The sequence below is a fragment of the Lissotriton helveticus genome, chromosome 11 (assembly GCF_964261635.1).
Source record: "Lissotriton helveticus chromosome 11, aLisHel1.1, whole genome shotgun sequence".
NCBI classification, from domain to species: Eukaryota; Metazoa; Chordata; class Amphibia; order Caudata; family Salamandridae; genus Lissotriton; species Lissotriton helveticus.
Genome location: NC_136072.1, coordinates 235,241,100 through 235,266,766, shown reverse-complemented (window position 1 = coordinate 235,266,766; position 25,667 = coordinate 235,241,100). Strand labels below are relative to the sequence as shown.

The following is a 25,667-nucleotide window of genomic DNA, read 5'->3' as shown; positions in this document are numbered from 1 at the left end:
TCCATCCCTGCCCGCAATTTGAGTGAGCATGTGTTGTGTTGTTTCTTTCATCCTGTCTGCACACATTTCAACTCAGCTTGTTATATTCTTGGCCTCTGATGTCTTGCAAATAATTATGTCATTTTTTGGACCATGTATTTATGACTTTGAGCTACTTATCTCGTGTTTTCCACCATGCAATCAGTGAAATATGGTCATGGCAGCATCATGCATTTAATGAGTGCTTGCTGACTGTAGATTTTGATTTATTGAAAAAGTTTACGCTGTGATACTTTTGAATTAATTAGCTTATTTCTTGTACTACACATTCTGGAAAACCTTGATTTGAGGCAGCAGCATCTGTTTTATGCCTGTTTTTTGCCTGCATATTTTTTGCTTTAACTATGCACCTTTCTTTAATTTATTACATTTGTGCCTCTGGCTCCTTTCAAATTATTATCACATGTTTTGAGAATATTCATTTTGTGAAATATTGTCATGGCAGGAACACGCATTTTATGTGTGTTCGCTGCCTGCATGTTCTTGATTTTTTCCAAATATTTTCCTCCGATGCCTTTAAAGTACTTATCTCGTTCCTTACCAAGCACTCTGTGAAATATTGTTGGGGCAGCAGCACACATTTTAAGCATGTTGGCTGTCTTTATATTGAGGGTTTTTCCACACTTTTCACTCAGAGGCCTTTAAACAAATTATTTAGGGGCATATTTATAATAACTGGCGCACCCCTGCATATCAGCAGGGATGCACCAGTTATTGGGCGTTACGGCTCCGCCACCATGGATGTGTCGCATTTACAATGCGGCGCACCATGGGGCAAAAATGGACAGATGCGTGACGCATCTGCTGCCAGAAAGGCGGCGCATTGCTGGAGTTGCGTCACAAGCGCAACGCAGCTCCAGCAAGGCTCGGGGTGCCCTATCCTTTAAATGATGTGTCAATCCTTACGCCTGCTTCAAGCAGGCGTTGGGTTTTGATGCAGCATCGCCGTAAAAGTGGCTGAGTGAAATCTTGTAGTTTCACTCAGCCACTTTTAGAAGGCGTTCCTGCGCCGGAACGCCCCCCCCTGCGCCGGAACGCCTACATGTGGCGCAGGGCTTTTCATCGTGACGCATCTCCCAGATGCGTCACGTTGTAAATACCCCGCAGCATGGCGCTGGCTTTGCACTGCCGCTGCGTCACAAAAATGATGCAACGGTGGTGTAAAAGAGGCGCAAGAGGCTTGTAAATCTGCCCCTTAGTTTTTTGTACCACGCATCCTGTCAAATATTGTCGTGCCAGCAGCACACATTTCATGCGTATTCTGGAGGGTTTTGCTTTGTCTTTAGCATTTCTTTAATTGATTACTTCATTACCTCACAGACCTTGCAATACATTTTTCTCGTTTTTGGCACCATTCAATTTGTGAAATATTGTTGTCACAGCAGCATGAATTTTATGCGTGTTTGTTGCAGGTGAAGTCCATAATAAAAGGGCTTTTTGGGCTAACTTGCGGTGTAACGGGGCCTAATAATTTCAGAGTGCAATCAACAATCAACCACTTACCCTTCACAAGGATAAACTTGCAGCCCCATTATCCTGAACGTATTAAAATTAATAATAATACAGTGCATTTCCACCATAAAGAGACAGGTACCTGAGCAGCGATGGCCAGTGCATGGGGAACATCCCACCAAACACCCCACAGTTACCAGCAGAGCTGGCTGTTTTCTTAATAAACCAAGCTTCAAAGGATTTAATTGTCTTCTTTTATTCCAGACTTTTGATATTGTTAATTTACTATTGTTGTGTTTATAATAAAACAAGTAACAACACAATATATTGCCTTTCTTAAAAAACAAATCCTAACACTTCAACGCAGTTTCAATAAATTATATTGCACAACTATTCATCAAACTACAACTTATGACAAAAAGCAACGTATTATTAATCACATAGGCGAAACCTAATGCATTTACCAATACTTGTTTAACTTTGCAGTTACACTTGAATTCAGTTCATAGCTCAGGAGAACTACTGAATAAAGCAAATACACAGATAATATGTACAGATAGTATCTCCTTCCAGGATACTCGGCAGGTGGCCACCGCTACATATCTGGGTATAAAGATTAATTAAAATGTAGAGACAATCACTCAACTTAATTTTAACCCTCTGATTAGCAAGATGTCATCCGACTTGAGGCGCATGAATGCACTACATTTGACTATTATCAGCGGGATCAACATTCTCAAAATGGTAATGCTACCTAAGGTATAATATCTGTTTAGATCCCTGCCTATAGAAATCAGAGGATCTATATTGAAGATGTTATACTCCTTGTTCATTCATTTTATTGGGCAGTATGGCAAGGTTAGAAGATCTTTGAAACTTCTTCCTCTCCTCCAGGCACGGGGTGGATGGGCTGCCCCAAACCTTACGCTCTACTGCTGGGCTGCACTACTACAGCAGATGAGTACACTCTTTTTTGAGAGTGGCTCCAAAGAGCATTCTGAAGAGCCCAGGGATCCCCCAACTATTTATGAGCTTGCAGTCGGAGAAGCGGTAGGGGCTTTGCTACTTGGTCAACTGGGGTCTAGCTACTTTAAGAAGGTTTGATTTAAAATTATCATCAATGTCTGGTAAATCTGGCAGAAAATCCGAAAGTTTATGAAGATCGAAAAATACAGGAGGTATACACCACTCTGGCGATCAGCATTCCCCCCTATCTTTTATGACGTGATGGGTAGACAAAGGGAGCAGCACGGCCTCACTAAGATCAGGGATATCGTGTTATAAGATCAACTGCGCTCCTTTTCCGAATTACAGATGGATTATGAAATACCAGACAGATCTTATTTTAAGTATGTTCAAGTAAAAGAGTTTCTTAACAAACGCAGATTGGAAGTATCTTCGACTAAGATCTCCCGCTCGAGGCAATTGATAACATAGATTGTAAGGTAAAGCATCTATACAGTATACTTTTGGATCAAGTACCAGGCGATATATAAAAAAAAATGAATTAAAATGAGCTAGTAAACTTGATAATACAGATGTGGACTTAGATATGTCACTAGAACTGGCCAAAAAAAACCTTCTCTCAGCCAATTTGAAGATAAAACATTTTAAAATGGCTTTTAACTTATATTTCACCCTGGCCAAATTGTTCAGCTGGAATAATAGGCAGAATGATAGATGCCCTAGGTGTGGGACTGGCCCGGGCGAGGTGATTCATATGTTCTATGGCTGTAATAATCTACCACCCTTTAAAAAGAGGTTTGTAGGAGTTTGGGAGAAGATACTTGGCAGGAGGGTTTGTCTTACTCTCTCCCTAATGTTACTGGGTCAAGTCGCTAGACTGCTCATTGCATCAAGATGGAAAGACCCAGACCCCCCAATGTTTCAAACACGGTTGGCCCGATTAATTGCGATCTACAATCTAGAATAAACCTTATATGATTGTAAGGGGTGACTAGCTAGGAAGTGGGGAAAAGAGATCTGGTTCCTTTTATCAAATTGGTTAAACAGGGAATATAATTCGGGAGTCTCACTGTAACCTTTAGTTTCATAGTGATGTCCACCTATTGTCAGAAAGAAGGACTATTGTAAGTAATTGATGTAGCAGTTTACTAACTTATATTATTGGTTCAAATTTTACAGTTTTTCTATACTAATGTATGACTTTCCAATCTTTTTTATTGTATCACATTGGCATCATTTATATATTGTATAGTCATATTGTATTTACTTGACATGCTTCTCTCTGGTGAATAAATACATTAAAACAAATGAATTCAGAAAGGGAATTTTCACAAGTTAGTGTTCAGAATGAAAGAAGATTGTCATTCGTTATATTTTAGGCTTCAAGGCTCTAATGTTTGCGGTTCTACCACTTACAATTACTACTGCATTATTCTGCAGAGCACTTGTGATTATTAACATTTTCAGACTCTGCTGCCAAGTGAACATGCACTGCTTAGCATTTTTAAAGGGATAAATTAATAAAAAATGTAACTACTTTGTTTTAAATTTTACAGTGCACTGATTTCCTCTTTATCATTGTCTCCTTTTTCCAAGCCCTGGAGATGTGTTTTTAAATAAAGGTGATAAGTTCATTGGATCGAAGTATAAGAAGGCTGTGTATCGCGAATATACCGACAGGAGTTTCAACACTCGAAAAGAACGGAAAGAAGAGGAGGAGCATCTGGGTATTTTAGGTAATTTACACAATGTAACAATATGGCACTGCATCTTATTCGTTTTTATAGAGTGAGCATTGGGTCATCTGCCTCCAACCATTGGTTGCCTTCAGTGGCGGCTTGCCGAGAGAGTGCTGCAGGGCAGTGAGGCGGGGCGGGAAAGGGGTATAAACTCCGGAATACTGCCGGAGGGAATTTAGGTAAATCAATATATAAATAAAACAATATACATTGCGCAAGCTGCAATGCCAACTCGGCGATGCAGCGCATGCAATGTAAATTGTTTTATTTATTTATTTACTTAACTTGTTTCTGCTGTATCCCAAAGTTTACAACCCCCACCCTGCCCCTCCCCCACCCCACCCCTCCACCCCGCACAACTCCCTTGGCGAGCCACCACAGGTTGGCTTGGGACAGCCCCGATCAGCCATTGCTTTGAGGCAACTTCAATCGCATTTTCCATCAGCTCTGTGGACTATTTCTCTCTCAACATCACGCTGTGGGTTGTTAAGAGCATTATTCTACCTTACAGACAGAGTCACTTCAATAATGAGGCAGGAAGGACAAAATTATGCGGCAGGGTTGGCAACGTTTTGCTGGAAGAAAAGGCTAATTATGTGGCATAACGCAGCACATTTTTGGGAAGTGTTCACTGTTTTGCCACTTTTTAGTATATTATCAATGTCTGGACAACGGTTTTATTTTATTAGTATCGGGTTAACGCCTAAATACAGCACTCAGCAACTGAAAGGCGAGTTTCCTTTGAGCAGGAAGAGGCCTGAACTGCACAGAAACCCATGTCACATTATTTAAAGTCACCTTTGAGCTTGCAGCGGTGAAAATATGTTTTGTTTACAGTAGCGGTTTGCAAGGAGTTAGGGTGGAGGGGTGGGCGGAGAGGTCGGTGGGAGCGGAGCAGGACAAATAAATACCACTTACCTAATCTGCAGGTCCCATCTTTCTTTCGCTTCTCCGATGACAATGCCAAGTCCTGGAACCAGGAAGCACCCAGACCCCCCATAGCCAATCACAACGCAGCAATGCAGCATTGTGATTGGTCTGAGCACCGCGGAACGGCACTCAGATGGCGACTGGGGGGCTGGGCATGTTCCCCACCAGGCTGTGTAATGCAGCTTGGTGGGGAAAGTGCCAAGTGCGCATGACTGGCAGGGTGGTGATGGCTGGCCAAGCAGTCATGGGCACTTGGAGTATGAAAACCACTCCCCCTGTGCCACAAGCCCCACCCCACCCTAACTAAGCCCCGAACATCCGAAAAATAACATGATAATGATTAAGTTATTAACATTTTATGTTCCTGTTCAAATGGCAGTGGGGCAACGCTCCTCCGCCTTAGCAGAGGAGCCGCCCCAGTTTCCTTGTGCAGAAAATACTGAATTATCTTGCAAGTCTGGACAATCCATGAGTATGCTCTAAATGCAGCTACTGCAGTTTCATTATTCCGGGGGCCAGGCTTATACGGAATGTTTCCTTCGCATAGCATTAGGTGCATTGTTATCACCATCAGACAGGGAATGTTGGGTAAATACGGACACCATCTGAAAATAAGGCTTCATACACTAACAGCAACACATTTTCTTTTTTTTGTGCATGTTTTTTTGTGCATGTTTTTTTGTGCATGTATCATAATGTTTTCCAACCGTGATTAATCAAGACACTCTTTTTTTGAGTTCAAACAATTGCTACATCCAACATAAAAAGACAATTTTACTGAAAAATAGGTCCTGACAAGTATTATGATGCCCTTACATACTCTTCTTCATCATAGTTCAAGCAACCGTTTTGTAGTATCCTGCATTTATATTGTAAGGTGTTTTACTACCCCTGCTCAGCCCCTGACGAACTGTCTCTTCAGCTCTCAGTCCCAACATTCCGAGGCATCATCAGACTTCAACATTCCAATGAGTCAGAGCACAGGCCTAGGCTGAGCAGGGGTAGTAAAACACCTTACAATATAAATGCAGGATACTACATATCCCCCTTCGTTCTAACAGAAGACAAAAGACGACAACAAGCAGTGTAGATCCAGAAACCAAGGATGACAATATGAATGACACCACGAGGAAAGCTGGACGAAAAGTAAAACAGGGGTAGTAAAACACCTTACATTATAAATGCAGAATACTACACATTTCTTTTTACAAGTGATGCTTTTAATTTTGAAATTTACCTTCCCAAAAAAGGCCATATATAAATATACCTGTTCTTGGAAGATACTAGTGCACGCCAAGAAAAACACATGCCGTGCCTTTAAGCTCAATCGGTCACTTAAAAAAAACAGGTTAGGGATCGAGTTATGTGCATCACAGGCGATGGCAGTAAGGAGGGAAGGCAAGATGGCGGCCAGTCTGCTGGTCGAGTGAGCCGGTACTGGCGTCCCTCCCCCCTACTGGAGCTGCTAATAATCGAATAGCATATTGCGGGCTCTAGCCTCTAAGTAATGCCGGATCCTTACCGGGCCTTGCCGTCAGACAATGCTGTGGCAGCCCGGCGTTTTTCCCCGCAACACTCGACGCTGGATCTTTGCAGCGCATTGTTTCTCAGGCGGGAGCCTCTTTGTGCACCGGTGCGCCCAGCCCCTCATCGGCAGGATGCCTCCAAAAAATCAATTGAAGAGTCTCCCCCGGGCCGCAGTAAAGACCGCAGTTGGAACACCGGCGCTCCCACCAGCTTCAGCGCCAGCGCCAGCCAGGTCTATGTCCTCAGCGGTTTCTTCTGTATCGGACAATTTGAAAAAGACCCAGGCAGGGGCTGGCAAGACCGGGGGTAATTCCGGTGCCAGCAATGCTTAAAGTGCGAGGTAGTTCTACTGGGAAGGGCGTCCAGAGCCCTGCAGCTTCCCTAACTGGCAAAGAGTCCGCAACTACAGCGAAAAGCGGTAAGACAAACGCTGATACTTTGTCTCCTTCTCCTGCAATAGCGTGTAACAATGTTCTTGGGGGCAAGCCTGTAACTGTAATCACACAAGCTGTTGAGACGCAACCTGATGATAATTTCCAGGTGGTAGCTTCATGTATTGACTCTGTCCTGGTCTCGGATGTACTATCAAGGGGGATTGTGGGAGACGTAGTTCCACCGGGTCCTACGTTCTGCTCAGAGATCACTGCACCTCAAACTGACTTGCTAGTTCAAGTTCAAAAATTTGTATAGCGCACTACTCACCCAGAGGGTCTCAAGGCGCTTGGGGGAGGGGGGTACATTACTTATCGAATATCCAAGTTTTTAGTTGCTTTCTGAAGGAGAGGTGGTTCTGTGTAAGGCGGAGGTGGGTGGGGAGAGAATTCCAGGTCTTGGCTGCTAAGTAGGAGAAGGATCTTCCCCCCATGGTGGATCTTTGGATGCGCGGAATTGTGGCGAGGGCTTGATTGGGCGATCGTAGTTGGCGGGTGGGGGTGTAGAAGGACAGTCGCGTGTTGAGCCATTCGGGTCCTAGGTCGTAGAGGGCTTTGTGTGCGTGGGTGAGGAGACAGAACGTTATTCTCTTGTTGACAGGGAGCCAGTGGAGATCTTTCAGGTGGCCGGAGATGTGATCTTGGCGGGGGATGTCTAAGATGAGTATGGCTGATGCGTTTTGGATGCGTTGGAGTTTTTTCTGTAGTTTGGCTGTGGTTCCGGCGTAAAGGGTGTTTCCGTAATCCAGTCGGCTTGTGACCAGTGCGTGGGTGACCGTCTTTCTTGTTTCGGTGGGGATCCAGCGGAAGATTTTCTTGAGCATGCGTAGGGTGTTGAAGCATGATGATGAGATGGCGTTGAGTTGTCTGGTCATCGAGAGGGAGGAGTCCAGGATGAAGCCTAGGTTGCGTGCGTGGTCCGTAGGTATGGGTGCGGAACCGAGGGCCGGTGGACACCATGAGTCGTCCCAGGCAGCGGGGGATGAACCTAAGATGAGGACTTCCGTTTTGTCCGAGTTCAGTTTTAAACGGCTGTTCTTCATCCATTCGGCTACTTCTTTCATTCCTTCGTGTAAGTTGGTTTTGGCGGTGTTTGGGTCTTTGGTGAGGGAGAGGATCAGCTGGGTGTCGTCTGCGTAGGAGATGATGTTGAGGTTGTGTTGGCGTGCGATGGATGCGAGGGGACTCATGTATATGTTGAAGAGGGTGGGACTGAGTGATGATCCTTGTGGTACGCCGCAGACGACTTCGGTAGCCTCTGATCTGAAAGGGGGGAGGCGGACTCTCTGGGTTCTTCCGGCGAGGAACGAGATGATCCAGTCCAATGCTTTTCCTTGTATTCCAACGTTGCTGAGGCGTTGTATGAGGGTGCTATGACAGACTGTGTCGAATGCTGCGGAGAGGTCCAGTAGGATGAGGGCCGCTGTTTCTCCGTTGTCCAGTAGAGTTCGAATGTCGTCTGTTGCTGCGATAAGGGCGGTCTCGGTGCTGTGTTTGGCTCGGAAGCCGGACTGTGAGGGGTCGAGGGATTTGTTGGATTCGAGGAAGGCGGCAAGCTGACTGTTGACGGCTTTCTCAATGACTTTGGCAGGGAATGGGAGGAGCGAGATGGGGCGGTAGTTCTTAAGTTCAGTGGGGTCTGCTGTGGCTTTCTTCAGAAGGGCGCTGAGTTCGGCATGTTTCCAGCTTTCCGGGAAGGTAGCGGAGTTGAAGGAGCAGTTGATGACATCACGGAAATGGGGTGCGATAATGGAGTCTGCTTTGTTGAAAATGTGATGGGGACATGGGTCGGTTGGCGATCCCGAGTGAATGGAGTTCATTAGGCGGACGGTGTCTTCATTGGTGATTGGGTTCCAGGCGCAAAGGTTGTTAGAGGGCGGTTTAGGTTCGGAGGTGGGTGGAGAGGACTGGTCATCTGACTGGATTCCAAAGCTGTTATGTATGTCGGCGATTTTGTTGTGGAAGAATGAGGCCAGGGAGTCACAAAGGACTTGGGAGGGAGTGATGTCGTTGGAGCCGGCGGTGGGGTTGATAAATTCTCTGACGATGTTGAATAGTTCCTTGCTGTTTTGGGCGTTGTTGTCAAGGCGATCCTTGATTGCTGATATCTTGGTGGATCGGATCAGTTGGTGGTGTTTGCGGGTGGCGTTCTTGAAGGTGGTCAGGTTGTCAGTGGTTGGGTTTTTTCTCCAGGTTTTCTCGAGGGTACGACAGAGCTTCTTGGATTTCTTAAGGTCATCGTTGAACCAGGGGGCTTTTTTGCTACCTTGCTTGATTTGATGGTTTTTCAAGGGTGCTAGTTCGTCAGCGCTGTGGGTGATCCATTGTGTGAGGTTGGTGGCTGCTTGGTTTGGGTCCGATGATTTGGCAGGATGGTTTTGGTGAAGCGATGTGAAGAGCTGGTCGGTATTAATTTTGTTCCAGTTTCTTCGGGGAATAGGTTGTGGGGGGTTGTGGGTCGTGATCTTTTTGTAGTTGAAGTGAACGCAGCTGTGGTCCGTCCAGTGGAGAGCTGTGGTGTGATTGAAGGAGATGTGCTTGCTGGAGGTGAAGATTGGGTCGAGCGTGTGTCCGGCATAGTGGGTGGGGGTATTGACAAGTTGTTCGAGTCCGAGGTTGGCCAGGTTGTTCAGAAGAGTGGTGGTGTTGCCGTCGTTTTTCTTTTCCAGGTGGAAGTTGAGGTCTCCCAGTAGAATGTAGTCCTCGGAGGGGAGGCCGTGTGGGCTGATGAAGTCAGTGATGTCTTCACTGAATTGTGTGCGGGGTCCTGGTGGTCTGTAGATGAGGGTGCCTCTGAGTGTAGTCTTGGGGTCGGTGTGGATCTGGAAGTGAAGGTGTTCGGCGGTAGCGAGGTAATCGTCAGAACTGGTCGTGATGCGGATGGTGTTCTTATGGATGATGGCGATGCCTCCTCCTGTTTGGTTGGTGCGGTCCTTTCGGATGATCTTGTAGCCGTCCGGGATGGCAGTGGCGATGTCGGGAGCTGATGAGGCGTTCATCCAGGTTTCTGTAAGGAAGGCGACGTCCGGCGATATAGTGTTGAGTAGGTTCCAGAGTTCAATGGCGTGTTGAGCAGGATGCACTTTAGGTGGTTAGTGTCTGAGCTCTGTTTGGAGTTTGTGGATTTTGTGTGGGTCCTGATGCAGTCAAATTTGCAGGAGTGGCAGGTGAAGGGTCCATGTGTGTGTCCTGGGGCGGCTTGGTAGCAGTTTGGTGGGCGGCCGGCGTTAAGGGCTGAGAGGGTTGAGGCGCCGTAAGTTATGCGGGCGAAGTGGAATTTGCGGGGGCCAGGGGGTCTGGCGCTGGGCGCGGGCCAGGCGCGGACGGGCGTAGACGGGCTTACCTTTGGCGCACCTTCGGCACGCATGGGGCGCGTCCGCTGCGCGTGAACGCTGCGCGTGAACGCTGCGCGCAAAAGCGTCTGTCATAAGTGGATAGTGGAGGGGGGTGGGGTGAGGGAGGAGCAGCTGGGAGGCGGGAGCGGGGTGGAGGGACGGGCTGGGAGGCAAACAAACAACAAAATGGCAGAAACAAAAGCGAAACCAGCCGAATCAATCACTCAGGCAATGCGATATAGTGCTACGATATAGCGCTACGATATGGAACCATTTAAATGCAGCCAAAGAAGCAATCCAGCGCAGTGCTACGATATCAGTATGGCACAATATGTATGCAGGCAATGTAAACAGTACTACGATCTCAATCTGGCACAATTTGGTAGTAATCAATGCGATAGTCCAGCGCAGCGCTACGATACCAGTCTGCCTCGATATTAATGCAAAAAACACAGTTGATGGACAGAATGTAGAACAATGTCATACATTCACCCCTGTACAAGGATCTGGGCCTAAATCCATCGTTTTTTTGCACTCCACACCACCCTGGGTTAGACACTGGCTATATGCAAATAAGCTCTGACCCTGTGCCTCATGGGAACAGTCCAGTCCGAACTACCAAGCCATGTCTTTCCCAGACCGGAATCAAGCATCCAAGGACCAGTTTCTGGCTATCAGCCTTCATCAGCCTGGATAGCTTGACTCCAGTGGTGTGGAGAGCCTGGGACTCACGTCTGAGCATCCCCAGCCCACTCGGGGTGAAATTGCAAAAAACACAGTTGATGGACAGAATGTAGAACAATGTCATACATTCACCCCAGTACAAGGATCTGGGCCTAAATCCATCGTTTTTTTGCACTCCACACCACCCTGGGTTAGACACTGGCTATATGCAAATCAGCTCTGACCCTGTGCCTCATGGGAACAGTCCAGTCCGAACTACCAAGCCATGTCTTTCCCAGACCGGAATCAAGCATCCAAGGACCGGTTTCTGGCTATCAGCCTTCATTAGCCTGGATAGCTTGACTCCAGTGGTGTGGAGAGCCTGGGACTCACGTCTGAGCATCCCCAGCCCACTCGGGGTGAAATTGCAAAAAACACAGTTGATGGACAGAATGTAGAACAATGTCATACATTCACCCCAGTACAAGGATCTGGGCCTAAATCCATCGGGTTTTTTTTTCACTCTACACCACCCTGGGTTAGACACTTGCTATATGCAAATCAGCTCTGACCCTGTGCCTCATGGGAACAGTCCAGTCCGAACTACCAAGCCATGTCTTTCCCAGACCGGAATCAAGCATCCAAGGACCGGTTTCTGGCTATCAGCCTTCATCAGCCTGGATAGCTTGACTCCAGTGGTGTGGAGAGCCTGGGACTCTAACGTCTGAGCATCCCCAGCCCACTCGGGGTGAAATTGCAAAAAACACAGTTGATGGACAGAATGTAGAACAATGTCATACATTCACCCCAGTACAAGGATCTGGGCCTAAATCCATCGTTTTTTTGCACTCCACACCACCCTGGGTTAGACACTGGCTATATGCAAATCAGCTCTGACCCTGTGCCTCATGGGAACAGTCCAGTCCGAACTACCAAGCCATGTCTTTCCCAGACCGGAATCAAGCATCCAAGGACCGGTTTCTGGCTATCAGCCTTCATCAGCCTGAATAGCTTGACTCCAGTGGTGTGGAGAGCCTGGGACTCACGTCTGAGCATCCCCAGCCCACTCGGGGTGAAATTGCAAAAAACACAGTTGATGGACAGAATGTAGAACAATGTCATACATTCACCCCAGTACAAGGATCTAAGCCTAAATCCATCGTTTTTTTGCACTCCACACCACCCTGGGTTAGACACTGGCTATATGCAAATCAGCTCTGACCCTGTGCCTCATGGGAACAGTCCAGTCCGAACTACCAAGCCATGTCTTTCCCAGACCGGAATCAAGCATCCAAGGACCGGTTTCTGGCTATCAGCCTTCATCAGCCTGGATAGCTTGACTCCAGTGGTGTGGAGAGCCTGGGACTCATGTCTGAGCATCCCCAGCCCACTCGGGGTGAAATTGCAAAAAAACACAGTTGATGGACAGAATGTAGAACAATGTCATACATTCACCCCAGTACAAGGATCTGGGCCTAAATCCATCGTTTTTTTGCACTCCACACCACCCTGGGTTAGACACTGGCTATATGCAAATCAGCTTTGACCCTGTGCCTCATGGGAACAGTCCAGTCCGAACTACCAAGCCATGTCTTTCCCAGACCGGAATCAAGCATCCAAGGACCGGTTTCTGGCTATCAGCCTTCATCAGCCTGGATAGCTTGACTCCAGTGGTGTGGAGAGCCTGGGACTCACGTCTGAGCATCCCCAGCTCACTCGGGGTGAAATTGCATAAAACACACAGTTGATGGACAGAATGTAGAACAATGTCATACATTCACCCCAGTACAAGGATCTGGGCCTAAATCCATCGTTTTTTTGCACTCCACACCACCCTGGGTTAGACACTGGCTATATGCAAATCAGCTCTGACCCTGTGCCTCATGGGAACAGTCCAATCCGAACTACCAAGCCATGTCTTTCCCAGACCGGAATCAAGCATCCAAGGACCGGTTTCTGGCTATCAGCCTTCATCAGCCTGTATAGCTTGACTCCAGTGGTGTGGAGAGCCTGGGACTCACGTCTGAGCATCCCCAGCCCACTCGGGGTGAAATTGCAAAAAACACAGTTGATGGACAGAATGTAGAACAATGTCATACATTCACCCCAGTACAAGGATCTGGGCCTAAATCCATCGTTTTTTTGCACTCCACACCACCCTGGGTTAGACACTGGCTATATGCAAATCAGCTCTGACCCTGTGCCTCATAGGAACAGTCCAGTCCGAACTACCAAGCCATGTCTTTCCCAGACCGGAATCAAGCATCCAAAGACCGGTTTCTGGCTATCAGCCTTCATCAGCCTGGATAGCTTGACTCCAGTGGTGTGGAGAGCCTGGGACTCACGTCTGAGCATCCCCAGCCCACTCGGGGTGAAATTGCAAAAAACACAGTTGATGGACAGAATGTAGAACAATGTCATACATTCACCCCAGTACAAGGATCTGGGCCTAAATCCATCGTTTTTTTTTTTCACTCCACACCACCCTGGGTTAGACACTGGCTATATGCAAATCAGCTCTGACCCTGTGCCTCATGGGAACAGTCCAGTCCGAACTACCAAGCCATGTCTTTCCCAGACCGGAATCAAGCATCCAAGTACCGGTTTCTGGCTATCAGCCTTCATCAGCCTGGATAGCTTGACTCCAGTGGTGTGGAGAGCCTGGGACTCACGTCTGAGCATCCCCAGCCCACTCGGGGTGAAATTGCAAAAAACACAGTTGATGGACAGAATGTAGAACAATGTCATACATTCACCCCAGTACAAGGATCTGGGCCTAAATCCATCGTTTTTTTGCACTCCACACCACCCTGGGTTAGGCACTGGCTATATGCAAATCAGCTCTGACCCTGTGCCTCATGGGAACAGTCCAGTTCGAACTACCAAGCCATGTCTTTCCCAGACCGGAATCAAGCATCCAAGGACCGGTTTCTGGCTATCAGCCTTCATCAGCCTGGATAGCTTGACTCCAGTGGTGTGGAGAGCCTGGGACTCACGTCTGAGCATCCCCAGCCCACTCGGGGTGAAATTGCAAAAAACACAGTTGATGGACAGAATGTAGAACAATGTCATACATTCACCCCAGTACAAGGATCTGGGCCTAAATCCATCGTTTTTTTGCACTCCACACCACCCTGGGTTAGACACTGGCTATATGCAAATCAGCTCTGACCCTGTGCCTCATGGGAACAGTCCAGTCCGAACTACCAAGCCATGTCTTTCCCAGACCGGAATCAAGCATCCAAGGACCGGTTTCTGGCTATCAGCCTTCATCAGCCTGAATAGCTTGACTCCAGTGGTGTGGAGAGCCTGGGACTCACGTCTGAGCATCCCCAGCCCACTCGGGGTGAAATTGCAAAAAACACAGTTGATGGACAGAATGTAGAACAATGTCATACATTCACCCCAGTACAAGGATCTAAGCCTAAATCCATCGTTTTTTTGCACTCCACACCACCCTGGGTTAGACACTGGCTATATGCAAATCAGCTCTGACCCTGTGCCTCATGGGAACAGTCCAGTCCGAACTACCAAGCCATGTCTTTCCCAGACCGGAATCAAGCATCCAAGGACCGGTTTCTGGCTATCAGCCTTCATCAGCCTGGATAGCTTGACTCCAGTGGTGTGGAGAGCCTGGGACTCATGTCTGAGCATCCCCAGCCCACTCGGGGTGAAATTGCAAAAAAACACAGTTGATGGACAGAATGTAGAACAATGTCATACATTCACCCCAGTACAAGGATCTGGGCCTAAATCCATCGTTTTTTTGCACTCCACACCACCCTGGGTTAGACACTGGCTATATGCAAATCAGCTTTGACCCTGTGCCTCATGGGAACAGTCCAGTCCGAACTACCAAGCCATGTCTTTCCCAGACCGGAATCAAGCATCCAAGGACCGGTTTCTGGCTATCAGCCTTCATCAGCCTGGATAGCTTGACTCCAGTGGTGTGGAGAGCCTGGGACTCACGTCTGAGCATCCCCAGCTCACTCGGGGTGAAATTGCATAAAACACACAGTTGATGGACAGAATGTAGAACAATGTCATACATTCACCCCAGTACAAGGATCTGGGCCTAAATCCATCGTTTTTTTGCACTCCACACCACCCTGGGTTAGACACTGGCTATATGCAAATCAGCTCTGACCCTGTGCCTCATGGGAACAGTCCAATCCGAACTACCAAGCCATGTCTTTCCCAGACCGGAATCAAGCATCCAAGGACCGGTTTCTGGCTATCAGCCTTCATCAGCCTGTATAGCTTGACTCCAGTGGTGTGGAGAGCCTGGGACTCACGTCTGAGCATCCCCAGCCCACTCGGGGTGAAATTGCAAAAAACACAGTTGATGGACAGAATGTAGAACAATGTCATACATTCACCCCAGTACAAGGATCTGGGCCTAAATCCATCGTTTTTTTGCACTCCACACCACCCTGGGTTAGACACTGGCTATATGCAAATCAGCTCTGACCCTGTGCCTCATAGGAACAGTCCAGTCCGAACTACCAAGCCATGTCTTTCCCAGACCGGAATCAAGCATCCAAAGACCGGTTTCTGGCTATCAGCCTTCATCAGCCTGGATAGCTTGACTCCAGTGGTGTGGAGAGCCTGGGACTCACGTCTGAGCATCCCCAGCCCACTCGGGGTGAAATTGCAAAAAACACAGTTGATGGACAGAATGTAGAACAATGTCATACATTCACCCCAGTACAAGGATCTGGGCCTAAATCCATCGTTTTTTTTTTTCACTCCACACCACCCTGGGTTAGACACTGGCTATATGCAAATCAGCTCTGACCCTGTGCCTCATGGGAACAGTCCAGTCCGAACTACCAAGCCATGTCTTTCCCAGACCGGAATCAAGCATCCAAGTACCGGTTTCTGGCTATCAGCCTTCATCAGCCTGGATAGCTTGACTCCAGTGGTGTGGAGAGCCTGGGACTCACGTCTGAGCATCCCCAGCCCACTCGGGGTGAAATTGCAAAAAACACAGTTGATGGACAGAATGTAGAACAATGTCATACATTCACCCCAGTACAAGGATCTGGGCCTAAATCCATCGTTTTTTTGCACTCCACACCACCCTGGGTTAGGCACTGGCTATATGCAAATCAGCTCTGACCCTGTGCCTCATGGGAACAGTCCAGTTCGAACTACCAAGCCATGTCTTTCCCAGACCGGAATCAAGCATCCAAGGACCGGTTTCTGGCTATCAGCCTTCATCAGCCTGGATAGCTTGACTCCAGTGGTGTGGAGAGCCTGGGACTCACGTCTGAGCATCCCCAGCCCACTCGGGGTGAAATTGCAAAAAACACAGTTGATGGACAGAATGTAGAACAATGTCATACATTCACCCCAGTACAAGGATCTGGGACTAAATCCATCGGTTTTTTTGCACTCCACACCACCCTGGGTTAGACGCTGGCTATATGCAAATCAGCTCTGACCCTGTGCCTCATGGGAACAGTCCAGTCCGAACTACCAAGCCATGTCTTTCCCAGACCGGAATCAAGCATCCAAGGACCGGTTTCTGGCTATCAGCCTTCATCAGCCTGGATAGCTTGACTCCAGTGGTGTGGAGAGCCTGGGACTCACGTCTGAGCATCCCCAGCCCACTCGGGGTGAAATTGCAAAAAACACAGTTGATGGACAGAATGTAGAACAATGTCATACATTCACCCCAGTACAAGGATCTGGGCCTAAATCCATCGTTAATTTTCACTCCACACCACCCTGGGTTAGACACTGGCTATATGCAAATCAGCTCTGACTCTGTGCCTCATGGGAACAGTCCAGTCCGAACTACCAAGCCATGTCTTTCCCAGACCGGAATCAAGCATCTAAGGACCGGTTTCTGGCTATCAGCCTTCATCAGCCTGGATAGCTTGACTCCAGTGGTGTGGAGAGCCTGGGACTCACGTCTGAGCATCCCCAGCCCACTCGGGGTGAAATTGCAAAAAACACAGTTGATGGACAGAATGTAGAACAATGTCATACATTCACCCCAGTACAAGGATCTGGGCCTAAATCCATCGTTTTTTTGCACTCCACACCACCCTGGGTTAGACACTGGCTATATGCAAATCAGCTCTGACCCTGTGCCTCATGGGAACAGTCCAGTCCGAACTACCAAGCCATGTCTTTCCCAGACCAGAATCAAGCATCCAAGGACCGGTTTCTGGCTATCAGCCTTCATCAGCCTGTATAGCTTGACTCCAGTGGTGTGGAGAGCCTGGGACTCACGTCTGAGCATCCCCAGCCCACTCGGGGTGAAATTGCAAAAAACACAGTTGATGGACAGAATGTAGAACAATGTCATACATTCACCCCAGTACAAGGATCTGGGCCTAAATCCATCGTTTTTTTTTTTTCACTCCACACCACCCTGGGTTAGACACTGGCTATATGCAAATCAGCTCTGACCCTGTGCCTCATGGGAACAGTCCAGTCCGAACTACCAAGCCATGTCTTTCCCAGACCGGAATCAAGCATCCAAGTACCGGTTTCTGGCTATCAGCCTTCATCAGCCTGGATAGCTTGACTCCAGTGGTGTGGAGAGCCTGGGACTCACGTCTGAGCATCCCCAGCCCACTCGGGGTGAAATTGCAAAAAACACAGTTGATGGACAGAATGTAGAACAATGTCATACATTCACCCCAGTACAAGGATCTGGGCCTAAATCCATCGTTTTTTTGCACTCCACACCACCCTGGGTTAGGCACTGGCTATATGCAAATCAGCTCTGACCCTGTGCCTCATGGGAACAGTCCAGTTCGAACTACCAAGCCATGTCTTTCCCAGACCGGAATCAAGCATCCAAGGACCGGTTTCTGGCTATCAGCCTTCATCAGCCTGGATAGCTTGACTCCAGTGGTGTGGAGAGCCTGGGACTCACGTCTGAGCATCCCCAGCCCACTCGGGGTGAAATTGCAAAAAACACAGTTGATGGACAGAATGTAGAACAATGTCATACATTCACCCCAGTACAAGGATCTGGGACTAAATCCATCGGTTTTTTTGCACTCCACACCACCCTGGGTTAGACGCTGGCTATATGCAAATCAGCTCTGACCCTGTGCCTCATGGGAACAGTCCAGTCCGAACTACCAAGCCATGTCTTTCCCAGACCGGAATCAAGCATCCAAAGACCGGTTTCTGGCTATCAGCCTTCATCAGCCTGGATAGCTTGACTCCAGTGGTGTGGAGAGCCTGGGACTCACGTCTGAGCATCCCCAGCCCACTCCGGGTGAAATTGCAAAAAACACAGTTGATGGACAGAATGTAGAACAATGTCATACATTCACCCCAGTACAAGGATCTGGGCCTAAATCCATCGGTTTTTTTTTCCACTCCACACCACCCTGGGTTAGACACTGGCTATATGCAAATCAGCTCTGACCCTGTGCCTCATGGGAACAGTCCAGTCCGAACTACCAAGCCATGTCTTTCCCAGACCGGAATCAAGCATCCAAGTACCGGTTTCTGGCTATCAGCCTTCATCAGCCTGGATAGCTTGACTCCAGTGGTGTGGAGAGCCTGGGACTCACGTCTGAGCATCCCCAGCCCACTCGGGGTGAAATTGCAAAAAACACAGTTGATGGACAGAATGTAGAACAATGTCATACATTCACCCCAGTACAAGGATCTGGGCCTAAATCCATCGTTTTTTTGCACTCCACACCACCCTGGGTTAGGCACTGGCTATATGCAAATCAGCTCTGACCCTGTGCCTCATGGGAACAGTCCAGTTCGAACTACCAAGCCATGTCTTTCCCAGACCGGAATCAAGCATCCAAGGACCGGTTTCTGGCTATCAGCCTTCATCAGCCTGGATAGCTTGACTCCAGTGGTGTGGAGAGCCTGGGACTCACGTCTGAGCATCCCCAGCCCACTCGGGGTGAAATTGCAAAAAACACAGTTGATGGACAGAATGTAGAACAATGTCATACATTCACCCCAGTACAAGGATCTGGGACTAAATCCATCGTTTTTTTTGCACTCCACACCACCCTGGGTTAGACGCTGGCTATATGCAAATCAGCTCTGACCCTGTGCCTCATGGGAACAGTCCAGTCCGAACTACCAAGCCATGTCTTTCCCAGACCGGAATCAAGCATCCAAGGACCGGTTTCTGGCTATCAGCCTTCATCAGCCTGGATAGCTTGACTCCAGTGGTGTGGAGAGCCTGGGACTCACGTCTGAGCATCCCCAGCCCACTCGGGGTGAAATTGCAAAAAACACAGTTGATGGACAGAATGTAGAACAATGTCATACATTCACCCCAGTACAAGGATCTGGGCCTAAATCCATCGTTTTTTTTCACTCCACACCACCCTGGGTTAGACACTGGCTATATGCAAATCAGCTCTGACTCTGTGCCTCATGGGAACAGTCCTGTCCGAACTACCAAGCCATGTCTTTCCCAGACCGGAATCAAGCATCCAAGGACCGGTTTCTGGCTATCAGCCTTCATCAGCCTGGATAGCTTGACTCCAGTGGTGTGGAGAGCCTGGGACTCACGTCTGAGCATCCCCAGCCCACTCGGGGTGAAATTGCAAAAAACACAGTTGATGGACAGAATGTAGAACAATGTCATACATTCACCCCAGTACAAGGATCTGGGACTAAATCCATCGTTTTTTTTGCACTCCACACCACCCTGGGTTAGACGCTGGCTATATGCAAATCAGCTCTGACCCTGTGCCTCATGGGAACAGTCCAGTCCGAACTACCAAGCCATGTCTTTCCCAGACCGGAATCAAGCATCCAAGGACCGGTTTCTGGCTATCAGCCTTCATCAGCCTGGATAGCTTGACTCCAGTGGTGTGGAGAGCCTGGGACTCACGTCTGAGCATCCCCAGCCCACTCGGGGTGAAATTGCAAAAAACACAGTTGATGGACAGAATGTAGAACAATGTCATACATTCACCCCAGTACAAGGATCTGGGCCTAAATCCATCGGTTTTTTTCACTCCACACCACCCTGGGTTAGACACTGGCTATATGCAAATCAGCTCTGACTCTGTGCCTCATGGGAACAGTCCTGTCCGAACTACCAAGCCATGTCTTTCCCAGACCGGAATCAAGCATCCAAGGACCGGTTTCTGGCTATCAGCCTTCATCAGCCTGGATAGCAGGACTCCAGTGGTGTGGAGAGCCTGGGACTCACGTCTGAGCATCCCCAGCCCACTCGGGGTGAAATTGCAAAAAACACAGTTGATGGACAGAATGTAGAACAATGTCATACATTCACCCCAGTACAAGGATCTGGGCCTAAATCCATCGTTTTTTTGCACTCCACACCACCCTGGGTTATACACTGGCTATATGCAAATCAGCTCTGACCCTGTGCCTCATGGGCACAGTCCAGTCCGAACTACCAAGCCATGTCTTTCCGAGACCGGAATCAAGCATCCAAGGACCGGTTTCTGGCTATCAGCCTTCATCAGCCTGGATAGCTTGACTCCAGTGGTGTGGAGAGCCTGGGACTCACGTCTGAGCATCCCCAGCCCACTCGGGGTGAAATTGCAAAAAACACAGTTGATGGACAGAATGTAGAACAATGTCATACATTCACCCCAGTACAAGGATCTGGGCCTAAATCCATCGTTTTTTTGCACTCCACACCACCCTGGGTTAGACACTGGCTATATGCAAATCAGCTCTGACCCTGTGCCTCATGGGAACAGTCCAGTCCGAACTACCAAGCCATGTCTTTCCCAGACCGGAATCAAGCATCCAAGGACCGGTTTCTGGCTATCAGCCTTCATCAGCCTGGATAGCTTGACTCCAGTGGTGTGGAGAGCCTGGGACTCACGTCTGAGCATCCCCAGCCCACTCGGGGTGAAATTGCAAAAAACACAGTTGATGGACAGAATGTAGAACAATGTCATACATTCACCCCAGTACAAGGATCTGGGCCTAAATCCATCGTTTTTTTGCACTCCACACCACCATGGGTTAGACACTGGCTATATGCAAATCAGCTCTGACCCTGTGCCTCATGGGAACAGTCCAGTCCGAACTACCAAGCCATGTCTTTCCCAGACCGGAATCAAGCATCCAAGGACCGGTTTCTGGCTATCAGCCTTCATCAGCCTGGATAGCTTGACTCCAGTGGTGTGGAGAGCCTGGGACTCACGTCTGAGCATCCCCAGCCCACTCGGGGTGAAATTGCAAAAAACACAGTTGATGGACAGAATGTAGAACAATGTCATACATTCACCCCAGTACAAGGATCTGGGCCTAAATCCATCGTTTTTTTGCACTCCACACCACCCTGGGTTAGACACTGGCTATATGCAAATCAGCTCTAACCCTGTGCCTCATGGGAACAGTCCAGTCCGAACTACCAAGCCATGTCTTTCCCAGACCGGAATCAAGCATCCAAGGACCGGTTTCTGGCTATCAGCCTTCATCATCATGGATAGCTTGACTGCAGTGGTGTGGAGAGCCTGGGACTCACGTCTGAGCATCCCCAGCCCACTCGGGGTGAAATTGCAAAAAACACAGTGGATGTACAGAATGTAGAACAATGTCATACATTCACCCCAGTACAAGGATCTGGGCCTAAATCCATCGTTTTTTTGCACTCCACACCACCTTGGGTTAGACACTGGCTATATGCAAATCAGCTCTGACCCTGTGCCTCATGGGAACAGTCCAGTCCGAACTACCAAGCCATGTCTTTCCAAGACCGGAATCAAGCATCCAAGGACCGGTTTCTGGCTATCAGCCTTCATCAGCCTGGATAGCTTGACTCCAGTGGTGTGGAGAGCCTGGGACTCACGTCTGAGCATCCCCAGCCCACTCGGGGTGAAATTGCAAAAAACACAGTTGATGGACAGAATGTAGAACAATGTCATACATTCACCCCAATACAAGGATCTGGGCCTAAATCCATCGTTTTTTTGCACTCCACACCACCCTGGGTTAGACACTGGCTAAGTCCCAGGCTCTCCACACCACTGGAGTCAAGCTATCCAGGCTGATGAAGGCTGATAGCCGGAAACCGGTCCTTGGATGCTTGATTCCGGTCTGGGAAAGACATGGCTTGGTAGTTCGGACTGGACTGTTCCCATGAGGCACAGGGTCAGAGCTGATTTGCATATAGCCAGTGTCTAACCCAGGGTGGTGTGGAGTGCAAAAAAACGATGGATTTAGGCCCAGATCCTTGTACTGGGGTGAATGTATGACATTGTTCTACATTCTGTCCATCAACTGTGTTTTTTGCAATTTTCACCCCGAGTGGGCTGGGTATGCTCAGACGTGAGTCCCAGGCTCTCCACACCACTGGAGTCAAGCTATCCAGGCTGATGAAGGCTGATAGCCAGAAACCGGTCCTTGGATGCTTGATTCCGGTCTGGGAAAGACATGGCTTGGTAGTTCGGACTGGACTGTTCCCATGAGGCACAGGGTCAGAGCTGATTTGCATATAGCCAGTGTCTAACCCAGGGTGGTGTGGAGTGCAAAAAAACGATGGATTTAGGCCCAGATCCTTGTACTGGGGTGAATGTATGACATTGTTCTACATTCTGTCCATCAACTGTGTTTTTTGCAATTTTCACCCCGAGTGGGCTGGGTATGCTCAGACGTGAGTCCCAGGCTCTCCACACCACTGGAGTCAAGCTATCCAGGCTGATGAAGGCTGATAGCCAGAAACCGGTCCTTGGATGCTTGATTCCGGTCTGGGAAAGACATGGCTTGGTAGTTCGGACTGGACTGTTCCCATGAGGCCCAGGGTCAGAGCTGATTTGCATATAGCCAGTGTCTAACCCAGGGTGGTGTGGAGTGCAAAAAAACGATGGATTTAGGCCCAGATCCTTGTACTGGGGTGAATGTATGACATTGTTCTACATTCTGTCCATCAACTGTGTTTTTTGCAATCGATATTAATGCAGGCAATGTAGAAGACCAGCGATAGCAGGGAGCGTGGGGAGCGACCTCCTCTGCAGGAGTCAGGATGGTCTCCTGCGCCCTCTGCAAGTGCTGAAGGTGACACAGATGGTGATAATTTCTTCTCTCTGTCCGAACATACTGAGCCATCGGTGGAAGATAATGGGCTGGACAAAGATTGGACTGATGATGAGGGCAGTGATATGGGAGATTGGCGCACTAATGATGTATTAAATTCTATCGCTATGTCCAGCGGTCTTCCAACAATTCGTAAGGCACCTCAGGATTCTGCGGCATTTACAGGCTCACTAGCTTGGGATTATTCATTTTCTACCCAGCCGGTGCCACAAGGCACTTCTCAAGAGCTGGAGTCCCATCTTTTGGAGGCTAACACTGGCTCACCTCCAGCTGAAGTATCGCTAGCCATAATTTATCAAACTATAATGGCCCACGAGAGGAGACGCGCCAGGAAAGCGCCCGGGCACAGGGGGCATGTCGCAGGGTTCAAAACTCCCTGCGCAGAGTGATTAAGACTTGAACGGATATAGCCTCTAGGGTTGCGGAGGCAGAAACAAGGATTTCCACGTTGGAGGACGACTGGGTGACTCAAAAAGCCACGATGGACGAGTTGCAGTCACAGAGGACTGATGTTCAAGGAAAATTGGTTGACATTGAGAATCGGACACGGAGGAACAACCTAAGAATTTTGGGGGTTCCCGAGGGGACTGAAGGGTCAGATACTGGTCAGTTTGTTGTTGATTTATTTTCAGAAGCATTTCCAGAGGTGAAGGAATGGGACTGGTGACTGGAGATCCAACGTTCTCATCGGTTCCCCTTCAAATTGAAGCTGCGTCCGGGCCAAGCAGTGAATAGACCCCGTGCTATTTTAATTTGTATGCAAAATTTCTTAGCAAGAGAAAAGATTTATGATCTAGCCAGGCCCGATAGGCAAAGGTCAGGAAAAGGCTGCCATTTTTTTGTGAGGCCGGATTTCTGTCCAGCCACAGTAGAGCGGAGGTGGCAGCTCCGTCAGTTGATCGCCCCTTTTCAGTCTAAGGGGGCGCAGGTTTTTTTGCTGTTTCCATCTAAGCTTAAAATTATTTACCAAGGCCAAACTAGATTTTTCGAGTCTCTGATTCAGGCCAAAGCATTTTGGGATTTACTGTAACAGATTAACTGTTTTAGCTCATAAACGTATATTTTTTTCGTTCTTTCTTTCCCCTTTTTTTAAGCTAGTAGTAGGGTTATTGTTCTGGTGAATTCAGGTGGCTCTACGAGGGCATAGCCCTTTACTTTGGCTTGAATTTTTTTGTACAGATTTAGCAGCATCCTTTTTGGGAGGGGGGGGTTCCCCGCTCATACCAGCTTCCCCATCACTGGAACCTCGGTTCCTGCCTTGCTCGGGGGGTGGTGGGGGTCCATGGGGGGTGGGGGGTTTTCAGGGGGGAGGTAGGAGTAAGGGAGTGGGGGTGGGGGCTCTGTAGGGGAGGTGGGGGGGGTGGTAGGGAGGGGGTGGGGTTGTGGTGCATACAAAAAAAAGCTTGAAAAATGTTTCTCATCATGGCAATCATGGATTATATCAAAGAATTATTGTAATTCTGATGTTTTCTTTAAATTTCCCTTATGGCGTCAGCTAGGGTATGTATTGGTTCATGGAACGTCTGCGGATTAAATAATGGGAAAAAGCGGGCTTTGTTTGCACGAGTTGTCCAAGCTCTGCAGCTAGAAGTGCTGTGTTTGCAGGAAACCCACGTTCCCTGGAATAAGAGGGAGTGCCTTAAAATTCTCAGGTTTGATTTAATAGTGAGTTCTCAGCAGTCCTCCATGATACGGGGGTGGCAATTTTAATGAAACGTGGGTTGGGTTCCTGTTTAAGATCTAGTCAAGATTCTGGGGGAGATGGGCAATAGCTGAGTTTTTGATTAATGGTTCACCCTTGACGGTTTGTACAGTGTATGGTTCTAATTTAGATGACCCTGTTGTGCTAGATTATTTAAATGTGGAATTGGCTCTTTGGCCCCAGCCTATCTGTCTCTGTGGGGATTTTAACATCAATCTACCGGCAAATTTCAATGTAGTAGGAGGACAGAATTATGTGGGCCAGAAACCTAGGGTGTATAGAGCTCTACAAGGTTTGGTTCAAGAACATCTTATGACTGACCTTTTGTTTCACCATTGCAAAAATATAGATGGTTCGACATATTTTTCAGCCCCTCATAAAAAAATGGTCCGGCTTGACTATTTTTTTATTTCAGATCAATTGGCAGATTCTACATTAATTTCTATTTCCCCCAGAATTATTTCGGATCATAATTTACTGACTATTAACTGCACCTTGGCTGGTTCAGCTAGAACTTTTAGATCTTGGGCCTTTGAAAGGAAGCTTCTATTGGAACCATCATATTTAGACCACATGAGACCGTGGGTGACTGAATTTTTGAATAATAATAGAGGCTCAGCACCTAGTAATATAGTCTTGGATTCGCTTAACGTGGCAGTGCGCGGGGAGACTAAAAACTTTTCATTCTTTCGCCAAAAACAATTTAAGGAAACAACTAAGTTGCGTATTGATGAATTGCGATGTGCAGAGGTCCAGCTCACAACTGCGATTACTGAGGGCTCCGATATACTTCATATACAGTTGCAGGTTGCACGTATTAAAGCCTCGCTGCTTGAGTTTTTTGGCCAGG

The 25,667-nt window shown here is 48.2% G+C and overlaps 1 protein-coding gene across 1 annotated transcript in view; it reads left to right on the top strand.

The window, feature by feature from the left end:
- The window catches only part of CP (ceruloplasmin), a 428,303-nt gene that overhangs the window by 207,941 nt on the left and 194,695 nt on the right, over positions 1-25,667 (top strand). Inside the window, exon 13 of the mRNA XM_078668012.1 lies at positions 4,054-4,193. Within this exon, the coding sequence (XP_078524138.1) occupies positions 4,054-4,193 (140 nt within the window). The remainder of the gene's footprint in view (positions 1-4,053; positions 4,194-25,667) is intronic.